Here is a 14,482-nt window from a genome sequence, read left to right on the forward strand (position 1 = left end):
CCAAATCATGAGGTGACTCGAATCTCAAACTTATATCTAGTTTGGTTATCATGTTGATCAACGGTGGTGGTTATCTATTTAAAGCAATAAGAATGGCCCAAAAATACGAACGAGCTACCTTGATTGAACAGATCCTAACCAAAACAAGGAAGACCCTTACACCCCAGACAAACCGGTGCAGCAAAAATTACATCCGAGGAGGCGAAAAGAGAGAGGTGGATGAAAATGACTAGATGCTAGCTATGTCGTTGGACTAGCATATGCCTGCGGCTACGTCAATTAGGGGGCACCTGCTACTCGGACTTTTGCGAGTACTAATGAAGTTGTCACGCAATTAAATTAGGATTTTACACCAAACTTATTCCTCCAAACAATATTTTGTTTCACCCATATCTGAATTTTGTGGATATATCTATGGTCATTTTTGTAATTTAGACTCAGTTTTGTTCTTCTCAGGAAAAAAAAAAAAAAAGACTCAGTTCTGTGTTATCTCCGTAATAGATTAAGCCGAACTAGAGGGACAGAAAGCTATATATATATTTTTTTGGAACATGAACAGAAAGCTATTTAAACAGTAAATCCCACTATTTCTATAATGGTTCTTCCGTAATACTCTGTGTTTCCTAGGACCACCACATGTTGCCTCTCTCTTTCCCTCCACGAGAAAAAGAGGTGTTATTCTGGTTCATGGGACCCCTTCCCTCCTAATTCATCAATTCGTGAAGCAATTCACGGACTACGAAATTTCTCACCGTAAGATTATTCGCCGTTATATCAAACGGCAGCAGCGTCATCTTACAAGGACAACCAGATGAAGTACCCTCCTCTGCAACAACATCAAAAGCTTTAGCGCCAGCTATTTCCCTTCCACACAATTATTTGTTTCTCTGAAGCTCTTATTCTCTTCTAACAGTATCTGTCAACTCGACAACTCCACAAATCCCTTCACCGGAAAAAAGAATCGGATCCGAGCTCTTACGGGTTGGTCTCTGAATAGAGATCCGACAAGCGAACGTCCAAAACTTCTTTTCACAGGTAATTAAGCGAGTAGTAAAACCTGTTATACTGTATTGTTGAATTTTCTGCAGTAGGTTGGTGTTCATGTACTGTGATGAGATCTGTGCTGAAATTAATATTGCACAGACTCCATGGATCACTGCATATACAGCTTTTTCTTTCTCTGTCTTTCTTCAAAGCACTATTACTTCACGGTTTTTCAAGATTATGATGTCATTAATGACTAGTTAGTATTTTTATAATTAAAGAAGTGCTCATATATGGATAAGGTTGTGGAGTAGGGTAATGAAGTCCATTTCTGGATCTGTATATGCGACGCTCGTCCATGTCTCAGGTTATGATTTTTAGTTGAGCGTATGGAGTGGTGGTGGCGCGTTAAAGATAGAATTAGGGTTTCACGTAGTAAAAGGTCTTTTCTTAACGTGTGGTTTTGAAGCGGAGGTTTTCCTTTCTTTTTCGACGTTTGGTGTGTGGTCGCAAGTCGTAATACAGTTTCTGCTTTGAAGGTTTTGTTGGGTTGCCGACAGTAACGGCGCGCAGCTAAACCACTGCTTGCCTAAACAGAAGACCGAGTTAGATTATCATCCACTGCTTTGAACGTGAGTGAGAAATAATATTCAGCCAAAGTACTCTCAAGGTAGACTCTCTCGTCCTTTTTTTATTTGTTGCTTTTGTTTTCTACTTCACCATCTATTTCTCGTTCCCTTCGAGGTCTTTCTGTGTACGAGTGGAGAAATTTTTGGATACAACCGTGTATATGATATTACAATCCACATCGGGCGACTTCAGTTATACGTTTTGTGAGAGAGATTGTAGACAACGGTTGTATCCCAGAATTTTTTGGAGGGCTGAGTATAGAGATAAAATAGAGAGCATTATATGACAACATTGTTGAACTTTTGCAGGAAATGGAATTGCATGTTCTTGGTAAGTTCTCTCTAGGCGGCCAATTTTTGAGTGTGTATATCTATAAGCAGAAGTAGCAATCTTGGTGGTTTTTTGTTGATGGAGATGAGTGGCTTTAGGCCTAGTGAATCCACACATGTAGCTCAGCAAAGCCGCCGTGATAAGTTGCGAGTTCAACAAACATCAAACCTATCCCATCATCATTTAGATCATAATGTACCGAACAATTCACCAACCCACCAAAACCCAGATATTGTTCAAGTTCGAAATGTCAGAAATGCGAATAATTTACTTTTTGATCCGACCCTCTTCTCCCCAGAACTTCTCAATTTTTCGATAAATGCAAATCATGCATTTGCATCATCAGCTCAAGATTTAGGTGACGAGAGTCCTCAGAATTATGGTAATTGGAGAAATCTAAACCCACCCCAAAGCTTAGATAATTGGGTTACCAATTACACGAGTGGTACTACTTCAAACCACCATATGTTTGTTAGGGAAGTAAGTAACATTTCTCCATCCACACCATCAAATTTAAAGCCTGGTACTTACCATGGATACCAGCAATTTTCTTCTCCACCTCCAATTTACCATAATACCCTCCAAGATGTTGTCACTACAGCTTCCACCGGAGGAAGCCAGCAGGATCAGCTAGAAATGGCTTCATGGACTCAAGGCTATGTAAATCAATCCACTACATTGGGATTCGATAACTCGAGTTCTTGGATGGATCGTCCAATTGGGAGTAATCGCCATAACTGGAGCGGGGGCGAAGAATTGAGATGTGCTATGAGTGATTATTCCAATCAACAAGGCCTGTCTCTATCACTTTCTTCAAATCCTCCACCTTCACAGCAATTGCAAGCAAGTACTACTGGGAAATCTGGCGGTTACTTATGTTCGATGATGAAGCCATCAATTATAAGCAAAGCGTATGGAACTAGCAAATCACTTCAAGACGTAGTTGGGACTAGTGCTACTTCTACTAGTAATGCTGCATATCATAGAAGCACGGGTCCTCTTGGTCCTTTCACTGGATATGCAACGATTTTGAAGAGTTCCAAGTTCTTGAAACCGGCACAACAGCTGTTGGAAGAATTCTGTAGAGTTAGTAATTCGAAAGAATTCAAAACGTGCGAGGCGTCTGAGAGGATATCTGGGGATCAAGCCAGTGCTTCTGCTTCTGTTTCCGTTACAGTCTCGAATGATCAAGCTGCTAATACAACTCAAAATTCCGTAGTTGCTAATATGGGGAGAAATAATTCTGGTGCATCATCCTCTGCATTTTACGGTTCGAATGAAATTAGCAGTGATGGTGGAGCTGCTGCTGCAAGCACGTCTTCTGAGTCGTTTAGGCCGGAGTACCAACAGAAGAAGGCAAAGCTCCTATGCATGCAGGAGGAGGTTAGTACTAAATTTTTTGTTTCTCCCTTCTAAATTGATGTTTTATGAATTATGAGATGAGTGATTATTAAATAGGTAGGTAATTGATTATAATGTGTTGATAATTCAGTAGTTTTGAGTTGCCTTTTTTTATTTTTTTCTTCGGGGATGCCCTTATGCATGTTCTTGTATTTCCGGATCACAAGAAGTCTTGAGTTTAGATATGAAAACCGTCACAAAAACAAAGTAATATTGAACCAATTAATTGATATGATCTCATGTTTAAAGAACAATTAATGATGTTTTTAGAGCATTGGGAATGGAAGACTTAAGATTTTATTTTTGGAAAGAATTGTTCTGCACATTTCAATTAAAGAGGGCAATGTGTCAAAAGCTTATTGTGCATTTGTGACAGACTTGGGGTCCTTGATAATTGGCTTTTAGAGTCGTTAGTCATAACAAGGGTAATGCTTTCTCCAAAACTAGACTCCCAGGTTTACTATTTCTTATCCTTGAGCTAGAAATTGACCACTGGTACATAGCTTCAACTGCATTGGGGTACATATCTAATGGCTACAGTGGGGGCCATGATATTGACTGGGTTAGAGTTTTGCAAAAGTCAGATTGATTAGATAGATCGCATAAAAAATAAAAATAAAAAGATTGATTAGATAGATATTTATCCGCTAGATATATCAATCACTGTTCGATGGATCATACACCCACTAATGCAATCCGTTTCATTATATGTAAGGACAAAATTTATGAAGTTGTTGGTAGCAAATGGTGAGCGTGAAATATAAAATTAAATTATTAAAATACTTTAGCACAATTAATTTCAGATAAAAAACAATTGTACTGAGGAATACTGTATCGGTTCATTGACAATTCATTAGATACTAATTAATAATGATCAATTACTAACAATCTCTGTAATTAGAAGACTGATTAGTAATACCAACCTGGTCTTGACAATGGTCATGATTAGCCCTAAATATGGATACAAACGAGTGGCTCGTAACTCATCTTAGGTGCCCATATGGCTTAGTCATCAGAAATCCACAATATGTAGGCATTAATCTTTCTTACTCATAGTCATGCATAAATGCATGATCAAAGTAGTTTATATTTATGCAAAATATTTTTTTTTTTAATTTATCCACATTTTACTATTTACTGTTGCAGTTTTACAGATTGATTGGTGAGCATTGATCTCATATTCATGATTAAAATTATATATAATAATATTAGTATGATGCATGGTGGATATGGAATTTAGAGAAATATTAATGGTACGTAGATACTTAGATTAATTGAAGACTTTTTACTTCCGGTCTAAAATTATCCTAACAGATTTGTATTTTAAAAGTGGCTAGCTAAAATAACTTTTTAGCTATTTTGGCTAACATTTAACTACAAGATGGCTAACATTGCTAAATTTATGGTGTCAATTTTTTTCCCCAATTCATATTTACAAGAGATGACCTATATGGACATTAAAAAGGTTTTTTTTTTTTTTTTCTCATTATTTTGCTGATTGTTTCGTCCTATGAACTTACGCACATATGATGCTTAGGGTTCGTAACAAAATAAACATTGTATAATTGCTTCTTGTATTTTTACATGTTGATGTTGACTTAACATACATCCAGCAACGTAAGATACTCTAAATGTGGAGATTGTACCTTTGTAAGGAAATGTAGGTTAAAATAAATTTTGATTGACGCAACAGAGAATAGAGATGACCCACATCTTTCATTAACCGCGGTCGTCCACTAGATTCAGATGTTCTTCTAGCTTCTCCCAAATTATAATCATTGAGGGATTAATACTTTTTAAATCTCTGCACTGTATTATGAGTAGGAGTGTAGGACCGTGGCAATTATTAGATGTTCATTTACAGTATACGCCACTTGTATTCCAGTCACTTTATAAAAGTTCTGAAACAAGTTGTCTTGGAATGGCATCATTGGCTTAAAAGAACCGTCCTTGCTGATTGTACATCACCATTGATTTTCATTAGTATTGGTGAAGTTTGGTGAAAGTACTCTGAAAATGTTGGACCTCATTACTTGATGAATAGTTGTGTCATTCAATCAATCTATGAAACTATTTATAACATATTTATTTATTTGTTGGTCAAATTCTCGACTGAAATAGTGTTGTAATTGTTGAGACCACGCCGGAACAACTGAACACTGAAGTGCAGGATAGTAGTAAACCAACAAGTTGATCTATAATATGGGAGATCCTAAGTTCATCCCTGCAATTGCAAAACCCTACTATATATTGCATTCATATGTTAGGTTTTAGTCATGGAGGGAGACGTATATAAGAGTGTTTATTATTGAATAATTTTGGTCTCGCAGCGTAACATCTTAAGCATTTGATATAGTACTCTAAAGAAGACTCTTCTTTACTAGTTAATGTATGTTAATGGAATAGCTAAAACTATCTGCAGCACATTTCTTGATAACATTGTAGACTCTTTCTCTCATCTAGATGCATGCATGCATGTAATTGTTGTATATACACCTATCTTGATCTCGGCAGTAATATCTGTTCGTGAATTATGACTGCATTTTGGTAATTTTGTTGTGTGAAAAGGTATGCAGAAAGTACAAGCAATATCATCAACAAATGGAAATGGTGGTCTCTTCCTTTGAGTCAGTTGCAGGTCTCAGTTCTGCGACTCCCTACATGTCGTTGGCTCTCAACACAGTCTCAAGACACTTCAGATGTCTTACTGGTTCCATCAAAGATCAGCTCAAGCACATAAGAAAAGCTTTGGGGGAGGATTTCTCATCAGTCAAGATTGCCAGTAATACTGGCGGTAATAGTAGAAGTGATAAAACCATGGGCAAGCTAAAGTATATGGGCCTCGGCTTGCAAAAGCATAAAGCCGCGGCTGGGGTCGATGCCGGCTTCTCTGAACCCCAACAACACGTCTGGAGGCCCCAGAGAGGCCTACCGGATCGTTCAGTGGCCATCCTTAGAGCATGGCTCTTTGATCATTTTCTTCACCCGTAAGTCAATTATGTTGAACTCCCTCCTCACTTCATATCTCTCTTTTCCTCTTTTCTGCTTTAACTGTGATAAACTGTTTGGTTCTAGGTATCCAACGGACACAGATAAGCACATGTTAGCCACTCAAACCGGTTTGTCTAGAAACCAGGTAGGGTTACCGTCTCCTTTATCAAGTAATTATCATGTCTGAAGTTATGATCAAGTTGAATTGGTAATTACCATTGGTTTAACTGGTAGCTAGTGGTATCTTGGTTCAGCTAGCTAAAGACTATCAGCGTGCATGTTTATATACATAGTTGTATAGGTCATTCTCAAATCCCAACTCAATTTGGTTTTGGATTAAAAATTTAGTCGGACCACTTGCATTACTAGATTCGAGAATTCAATCTCGGACATGGTATCAGCATCAAGAGCAAGTTCATATATGAGCGGGGCTCATACAATATATATAAATATATTTATTTATCAGGTCATTTGGATAATGTTATATGATATATTTAACCAATGCAGGTGTCAAACTGGTTCATAAATGCCCGAGTGCGTGTATGGAAGCCAATGGTTGAAGAAATACACATGCTTGAGACTCGAGGATCCATGGAAGCTTGCCAAGATCCTGGGAAAGATGGAAATTCTCCAACCGAAGGCACCAGCAGGCCAAACAATGAGCAACTTGGCATGCATCATGTTATAACTGATAGGCAATTGGAATCCTCTGGTGTAGGTTCCTTGCGAGATGCACCGAATGTAGAAGAAGTAGACCGAAGTCAGGAGATCAAGAGGTCCAGAATAGAATGTCAAGTTCCGTCAAGCATGGATGGTGCATTGATGGGTTTTGTGCCATACAATCGAAGCGGGCTTGAGGTTGGGGGACTTGGAGCGGTGTCACTGACATTGGGGCTCAGACACGGTGTGGAAAACGCCCAACAGCAGCAGCAGCAGCAACAATTGCATCAACAGGAGGAATATCAGCTTAGGCGGCAACTTGGAGGTCACATGATTCATGATTTTGTGGGTTAATTCACTTGTACCATGGCAACATTGTCGGCTGAAGTATGGCAGAAAATAAGGAGGAGAAGGCAGCTCCAGTTATCCCAGGCTCCGGTTTTGGTACACCCTTTTAAGCAATGTAGTGGTGTATATGAATAGGTTCAGCATCTAAGATCTGTTTAGGTCATTCTAAAGGGAGTGAGCTTGATGGGATGATAATGAGCTAGAAAGAGGAGCTTGGATGATACTTAGGCTGCGGTGCGTAAATCACGACCAGATGAAATTTGTATGTCTGACCAAAATAAAAAACAGAGAAACAAATTACAAGGAAAAAACAAAAATTGAAATTTAAACGTAGGCGGAAAATCATCCACCTCTAGCCCGAGTGATTAATGAGGGAGGTCAATGCCTTTTACCTTTCTCACACTTCTGCGAGTTTTATGCTTCCTATTGTCATCACCTTTTCCCCGAGATTATCAGAAATAATAAGGAAATGTGCATCGGATGCGTCTTAAGTTGAGGAGTCAGGGTTTCAGTGTCGCCTTTGCCCTAAAAATTGTGATGTTATTTTAGAACATTACTGTATACAGCAGTGGTTTGCAGCATTATTTTCAGCTCCGTTTAATCCATATCATTTCAGCACCATGTTATTGGACTGCGATTGAATTTATTTTTAGGGTTTACAGCTACATCAGCTAACTACAAAATTATAGGTGAACGGTAATTATGTTTGGGCCCTTCAAACTTTGAATTTGCTTAAAGTATTATGTTTTGTTCCTGCGTTAAATTATTTGTCTATGTTTTTCAGGGTAAAAGGTTGGCTTGGGCATTTTAGCCCGAAAACCTGAAAACCCGGATCGGACCAATCTGGACATTCGGGTCCAGGCCGGACTTTGAAATAAAAAATGCACAAAAATATTAGGCCCGGATAGTTTAGAAATTTATGGGCCGGTCTCGGGCCCTGTAATCTACATATTTTAAAGTCCGAAAAGCCCAATCTATGACTTTGTCTATTTCCATTATTCATTTATTCCCCATTTCCCAGATCCCTTTCAGTTTTTTCATTTTTTTTTCCCTAAGCCTTTTCTCTTGGTCTCCATCCTCTGTTCTTCAAACGAGAACCCTAATTTCTTAATTCCAAATTTCCCAATTCGAAGAGAAAGAAGAGCCCAGTTGAGATTCCATATTTCCAAACCGGGTTCATCAGTTGAGATTCCATAATTCGAGATTTCATATTTGGGATTCCCAGCCTCTATTCCTAAAGCAAGCCTTCATCAATTCTTCAAAACCCATTTTGAAACCCCAATACTAATTCCTAGTTCATCAATTTGGCAAACAATGGAAGCCGAAGCTCCAGTCTGAGTTAGAGGTGCAGTTTACAGAGGGAGGAGGTGCCAAGGAGGATAGGATTTTGGGTTGGATATTAAGGCTTAGTTTGAGATTGCTGTGCTTGAGAGGAAGCACTTCCGAACTTGCTGTGAGAAGAAGTATCTGAGGTGCTTGGTAAACTGTTTTTAAAAGTGTTGTGAGAACGAAAAGCAATTTCTAGGTGTTTGGTAAGTTGCAAGGCAAAAGTGCTTTGGTTGGGTATAATTACCAAAATGGGCATACATGATAAGATATGCTATTAAAATACATAATTTTGTTTTTTGATTATGTAACCATACCAAATAAAAAAATTTCTCATGTATTATTCTTCTACCCTTGGTTGGACCGAATAAAAGATTTACTTTAAACCCTTCAACATGTATATTATGTTTTACTATTACACAAAATAAGTCTAGAATATTTGGATTAATTTCCCGACCATAGTTCAACGGGAACTATTACACAAAATAAATTAAAGTCACTTGAAATTTGCAACTAAATGAAACTAGTAGATGCATTCATTAGACTTTGTGCAATTGCATTTCTTAACACCTCCATTTCTTCTCTTCCCGGACCATCTCCATCATGTTCATTATCCTCCATCTCTTCACTAGTCTCTTCACTTGAGCAATTTCCACTTTCATCAAAATCAATATCTCGTTGAGCATATCTTCTTATGTAGTTATGAAGAGCCATAGTAGCAATAACTATCTTCACTTGTTTTTCATAAGGAAAGTGAGGCATATCACGTAAAATACTCAATTTCTTTTTCCATACCCCAAAAGTGTGCTCAATAACACCCCTAAGTGAAGAATGTGCATGATTGAATATTTCTTTACGTTAGGTTGGTTCATCACCTCTACGAAAATGTGGAAGGTGATACCGCTCGTCTTTATATGGTCCTAAATAACCCTTCATTTGTGGATATCCGGCATCCACCACATAGTATTTTCCTGAAATTAAAAATTATAAGGAATGATTGATGTCGGTAAAATAAAAGATTATAAGTTATTATTTGTGTTATTCCAGAAAAAAAAAAACCATTTGGGGGGTTTAGAAAAATTCGATTGAGGATTTCGTAGAGCTGATAAGTACCATGTCCAAAAACAAACAATTTTCTTTTTTCATTATGTTATATACAATTTGTATTCTCTTCCTTTCGGCCTCAAAAACAATGAAAAAAGGGAAAATGACGAATACAAACAAATGGCTTCATTCCAAGCATGAACACATCGTCCCGCTTCAACACCTAACTGTCATTTAATTATGAGGTTCACCTACTTCCAGTTAACATATGAATTGAGTTTCTAAAGCTGAAACCATATGAACTGTTACTCATCTTTATGAAAAAAGTTGTACTGAGAGTACTAAGCAAGTATAATTCTAGCTGCTCTATGTTTTCCTTCTTCTATGGTTTTTCATCATATATATATATATATATATATATATATATATATATATATATATAAGCACATATTTCTTACTGGCATGACATGAAGGTCTATATATAGGTATAGAAGAATTACACAAAACAATACTGCCTTGTTAAATTAGAAGTGCCATGAGCAAAATCAAGAATCACAGAAGCCAGTAAGTATAGATAATGGATTTTGATTATAAATGTCTACACATCAGCTAGATATATAGGCCAAAAAAAAAAAAAAACAGAGACAGAGAATTTATAATTGTAAGAGTGTTAATGCTCAAAGTTCGGCGGTAGCCGATCTTTCGTTTAACGCGGGTCTGGTGGGCGGACCGCTACTCTGAAGACTTGATGGCCTCCGCTAGCTGTCACACGAGAGATAGGGCGTCAGAGGGAGACCGCGTTGGGCGGTCTTCACTTCTCCGATGCCTAAGTCAGTCAATGCATATAGGCAGCATAACAATATATGAGTAGTAAAAATGCGTAATTAATGAGGAGAGAGGAGAGAACCTTTTATGGGTGAGGAGAAGGTTGAACTTCTTCTTGTTTTCGATGTGGGACTGATGTGCTTCAATTCCAAGCGTCTGGTGCTTCTGATGCCATCTTGGCGCGGTGCGTGGCGGCGCGTCAGCGGTGATCTGGGGGTGATCCGGGGCTCAGGAGGTAGCCCGCTTGGTAGTGTTTCCGTAGGTCACTCCTTTGGTGGGAGTTGGTACCTCTGGCGGTACAATGATCGTGGCTCATTACAGCTAATTATGCTTGCAAATGCACATGTAGGTACAAGTTCCCCAAGTCCTCAGTCAAGGAGGGAAATCTCGGTTGAGGAGTTGATCGGCGGTGTGAAGCGTTACCTCCGCTAGACTTTGCAAAAGCATAATTAGCGTCAGTGCGTTGTCAACCATGGATTTACTGAGCGAACGCTTTATACCCTTTCGGGTGGGCCCTTGCTAGGCCCTCCAGGGAGTCCCCCATTCCCTAGCCAAGACGGACCTCCGGATGGTCGGCAAATTGTTTGTTGTGGGGGAGCTGCACGGAGCAGAGGGTGTTGGGTAGTGAGCCCAATCTTTAGTACCCAAGTGACGGGGGTCAACATACCTGATCAGGGCCGTCGTAGACTGTTGACAAGTCCCCATGTCCCGTAGGGACGATCTGACCGTAACGTCGCGTGGCGGTCGTTGTTAGAGTGAGGCGTAGCCTCGGGATTCGCCGCTGGCGGATATCCCCTTGCTGGTCATAGCAGGAAGCAACGTCGCGTAAACGTGCCCGACTGTATTTTATTGAGCGGTATTGCGCTAAGCAAATTACGCGGTTTGCAAGATCGAAAAGGTGTTCTGTCAGCGGTGTTGTGTGTAGCGGAGGCTGCCTTTCTTGCAAGTTGACGAGTGGAAGTTCCGCTAGCGGAGACTTCGTCGCTTGGACGATGGCAAGGGAGAAGTTCCTTTAGCGGGGTTTCGCTCAGCGGCGACCTCGTCACCTGGAAGGTGATAAGTGAGAAGTTCCGCTAGCGAAGTTTTGCTCAGCGGAGACTTCGTCACTTGGAAGGTGACAAGTGAGAAGTTCCGCTAGCGAAGTTTCGCTCAGCAGAGACTTCGTCACTTGGAATGTTACAAGTGAGAAATTCCGCTAGCAAGATTTCGCTCAGCGGAGACTTCGTCACTTGGAAGGTGACAAGTGAGAAGTTCCGCTAGCGAAGTTTTGCTCAGCGGAGACTTCGTCACTTGGAATGTAACAAGTGAGAAATTCCGCTAGCGGGATTTCGCTCAGCGGAGACTTCGTCACTTGGCAGGTGATTTCTTCTCAAGTGGTTACTTCCATTAGATGCTTCGTCTGATGGTGGTCGACACGTGGCTAACCTATAGAGGGTTAGCGTGTGGAGGCGTGTCTCCTAAGCCTAGCCATCTCCTTGCCATTAATGCGAGAAATTATGGATTTTGTAACCTAGGCCACGCCTCGGTTAATCTGGAGAGTAAGTGGAGACGTGGGACACATGTACGGCTGGTACGTGATGTCGTTTTTCAGTGGACGGCGTAGCATTACTTGACGTTGACATAAAAGAGGGGGGGGGGGGGGGGGGAACTCAGTGAGATTTGACACTTTTGCTAAAGCTTCAAACTCTATTCGTCGTCTTCAAGCTCCGTTCGTCTGAGATTCGGGAAGAAAGCTGCGGCGATTTCGTGGAGTTATCACACCTGGAAGGACGACGATCTCCCGCATCGAAGACAAGTGTTCACGATCTCACCGGGGATTTCATCTTTGAGGTTGGTATCCTGAACCTCATCCCTGTTTCATTGGATCTTTGCTATGGCCAGTTTCTGGGTTTTGGGTTTCCTTTTTTTTTGTGTGACCTGTTCTTCCCCGATGTGTTGTGAGGGTGTAAAGTGGGTCTTGGGGATGGGTTATGGTGTTTGACAGAGTTAGGGCTTGGGGATTTGCTAGATGGTTGAATCTGGGTTGAGTATGTGTTAGTTCTTGTTTTGGCATTTTCTGAGTGACTGTTCTTGATGTTCTTCGGTATAACTGATATAGGGATAGGTTGGATCTTGTGTGCACTGACTGATTTGGGTTTTAGGGTTTGGGATGGTTAACGTCGTAGAGATCTCAAGCAGTGAGGACTCCGGGTCTGACGTGTCGTTCAGCGCGGCGGATAGAATTTTTATTGACTCGTTGTGTCCGTCTGCCCGTGCAGGAACCTCACTGCCGGAACCGCTAGAGGTTGAGCCGCTACAAACCATACCTTGGGAAGTAGCTATGGGTCATGCTTCGCGTCTAGAGAGTTCTAGGGCAGGGGAGGCTGCCGCTGCCCAAAATATCCGTGACAGCCTCCCCTGCCCAAAATATCCGTGACGAGCGGTTAGCAAGTAACAGTGATGCCAGTGGTTCCGCTGACGGGGGAGAGATGGCGGGGGAGGATGCTGAGTCAGCATGGGTCCTCCAGGACGGTACCCCTATTGATGAGGCCGGAAGGCGGATGACTGCTATTGCCGTCAACCGGGTGAAGCGGATGTTCCGGTTGCCAGGCGTGGTGAAGCTGCGACCGCCGATGGCGGACGAGAAGGCCTCGATTCTTCCTGCGGGGTTTGCCGCTGTGCACGAGGCGATATTCCGCCAGGGAGTGACCTTCCCGCTGGTGCCAAACCTTCAGATCTTGGTATGCGAGTTTGGCCTTGCTTTTGGGCAAATCTGCCCCAACATGTGGCGATTGATGCTGGCGCTGAACTCGCTATGGCGGTTGTCCCGTTGCAAGGGACCAACTGTGGTGGAGGTGCTGCACTTCTATGAACTGCTATATGTGAAGCGCCAAGGTTGCAAAGGGCAGGTAAACTTGAGTCGCCGCCAGGGAGCACCCAAGCTGATCGAGAACCTGAGGGATTCCATGTCTTACTGGCGGGGTACCTTCTGTGTTGCCACGGAGGGGTGAGAATACCAAGCGGGGTCTAACGAGAGGGAGCCGATGTTTAGGATTAAGTCAGAGTTTCAGCCTATCCGAGGTTGTTTGTCTGTCTCCGCTGAACATAACTGGGGTTTTTTGTTTTTTATATATATAGCCTCGTAGTTTGTATTGACAATTACTTTTTGTGCAGCGGGGTTGCGCTATAACCTGACTCGCGAAGAAGAGTGTCGCGTGGCACGTATCCGAGGTTGCTGGCGGAATCGCAACTTGCTGGACTTTCGTCTCCTTAGTGGTTGGGAGTTGTTGGTCGATCAACGATTGACTCGTGCCGTTGGTAAACATTCTCCGCGACACCGTTTCTTTGATCAGATTGTCTGAGGCTGACTGGTTTGTTGTTTTTTTTGTAGAAACTCTGCCGGGTAACAAAGCAAGCCGCGACGCTTTTGCCAAAGCCATGGACTGTGCCGAGACTGACAATTTTTTGGAGACCATGTACGCCTTCGGGCTGGCGGCTTAGCAGACGGTTGTGAACCCGGAAACGTTGGCGCTAAGCCTGTCCGAGGTTCCCGTGGTGCTACCTATGCCGCACCACTCGCATCTTGGTACTGACGGCTCGCCCGTAGTTCAGGCGGGGACTGGTGTGGCCAGTGAGGTGGTGCCGCTGAAAGAGAGGGCGCCTGCCACGCGGTGAGGGGTACACAAGAAGTCAGTGCGGCCGGCGGAGACCGTCACCATTGCGGGGTTGGAGCCGCCGCTGAGGGGATCGAGGCCTGCTCCCGCTGGAAGTACACGGGTGCTTCGGTGCTTCGGCGAAAACGCCGTCAAAATGACTCTAGCGGGGAAGAGGAGGAAGACGTGGAGATCACTGGGGCCCGTTAGTAGAAGAGGGCACGACAGGCTTCGCCCAAGGCTCCTGCTGACGTGGAGAGAGAGGTGCCCGCGAGCGACCTAGACTCCTTTGCCGCGTACGCCGAGTTCTT

The 14,482-nt window shown here is 42.0% G+C and overlaps 1 protein-coding gene across 1 annotated transcript; it reads left to right on the forward strand.

Moving 5' to 3' along the window:
- Nucleotides 1–618: 618 nt before the first annotated feature.
- On the forward strand, nt 619–7,840 carry LOC112167933 (BEL1-like homeodomain protein 8). The gene is made up of 6 exons (XM_024305038.2): nt 619–1,035; nt 1,524–1,654; nt 1,923–3,327; nt 5,914–6,332; nt 6,421–6,481; nt 6,844–7,840. The coding sequence occupies exons 3-6, from the start codon at nt 2,023–2,025 to the stop codon at nt 7,348–7,350; spliced, it is 2,292 nt and encodes a 763-aa protein (XP_024160806.1). The 5' UTR covers nt 619–1,035; nt 1,524–1,654; nt 1,923–2,022; the 3' UTR covers nt 7,351–7,840.
- Nucleotides 7,841–14,482: the final 6,642 nt, after the last annotated feature.

This window comes from Rosa chinensis, chromosome 5, assembly GCF_002994745.2.
Source record: "Rosa chinensis cultivar Old Blush chromosome 5, RchiOBHm-V2, whole genome shotgun sequence".
In the NCBI taxonomy this organism is placed as follows: domain Eukaryota; kingdom Viridiplantae; phylum Streptophyta; class Magnoliopsida; order Rosales; family Rosaceae; genus Rosa; species Rosa chinensis.

Bases quoted from the DNA above. Each gene is read 5' to 3' on its own strand.
- LOC112167933 (XM_024305038.2), top strand. From the start codon at position 2,023: ATGGAGATGAGTGGCTTTAGGCCTAGTGAATCCACACATGTAGCTCAG. The intron at 6,333-6,420 runs GTAAGTCAATTA...GTTTGGTTCTAG, and splicing joins TTTGATCATTTTCTTCACCC to GTATCCAACGGACACAGATA. The intron at 6,482-6,843 runs GTAGGGTTACCG...TAACCAATGCAG, and splicing joins CCGGTTTGTCTAGAAACCAG to GTGTCAAACTGGTTCATAAA.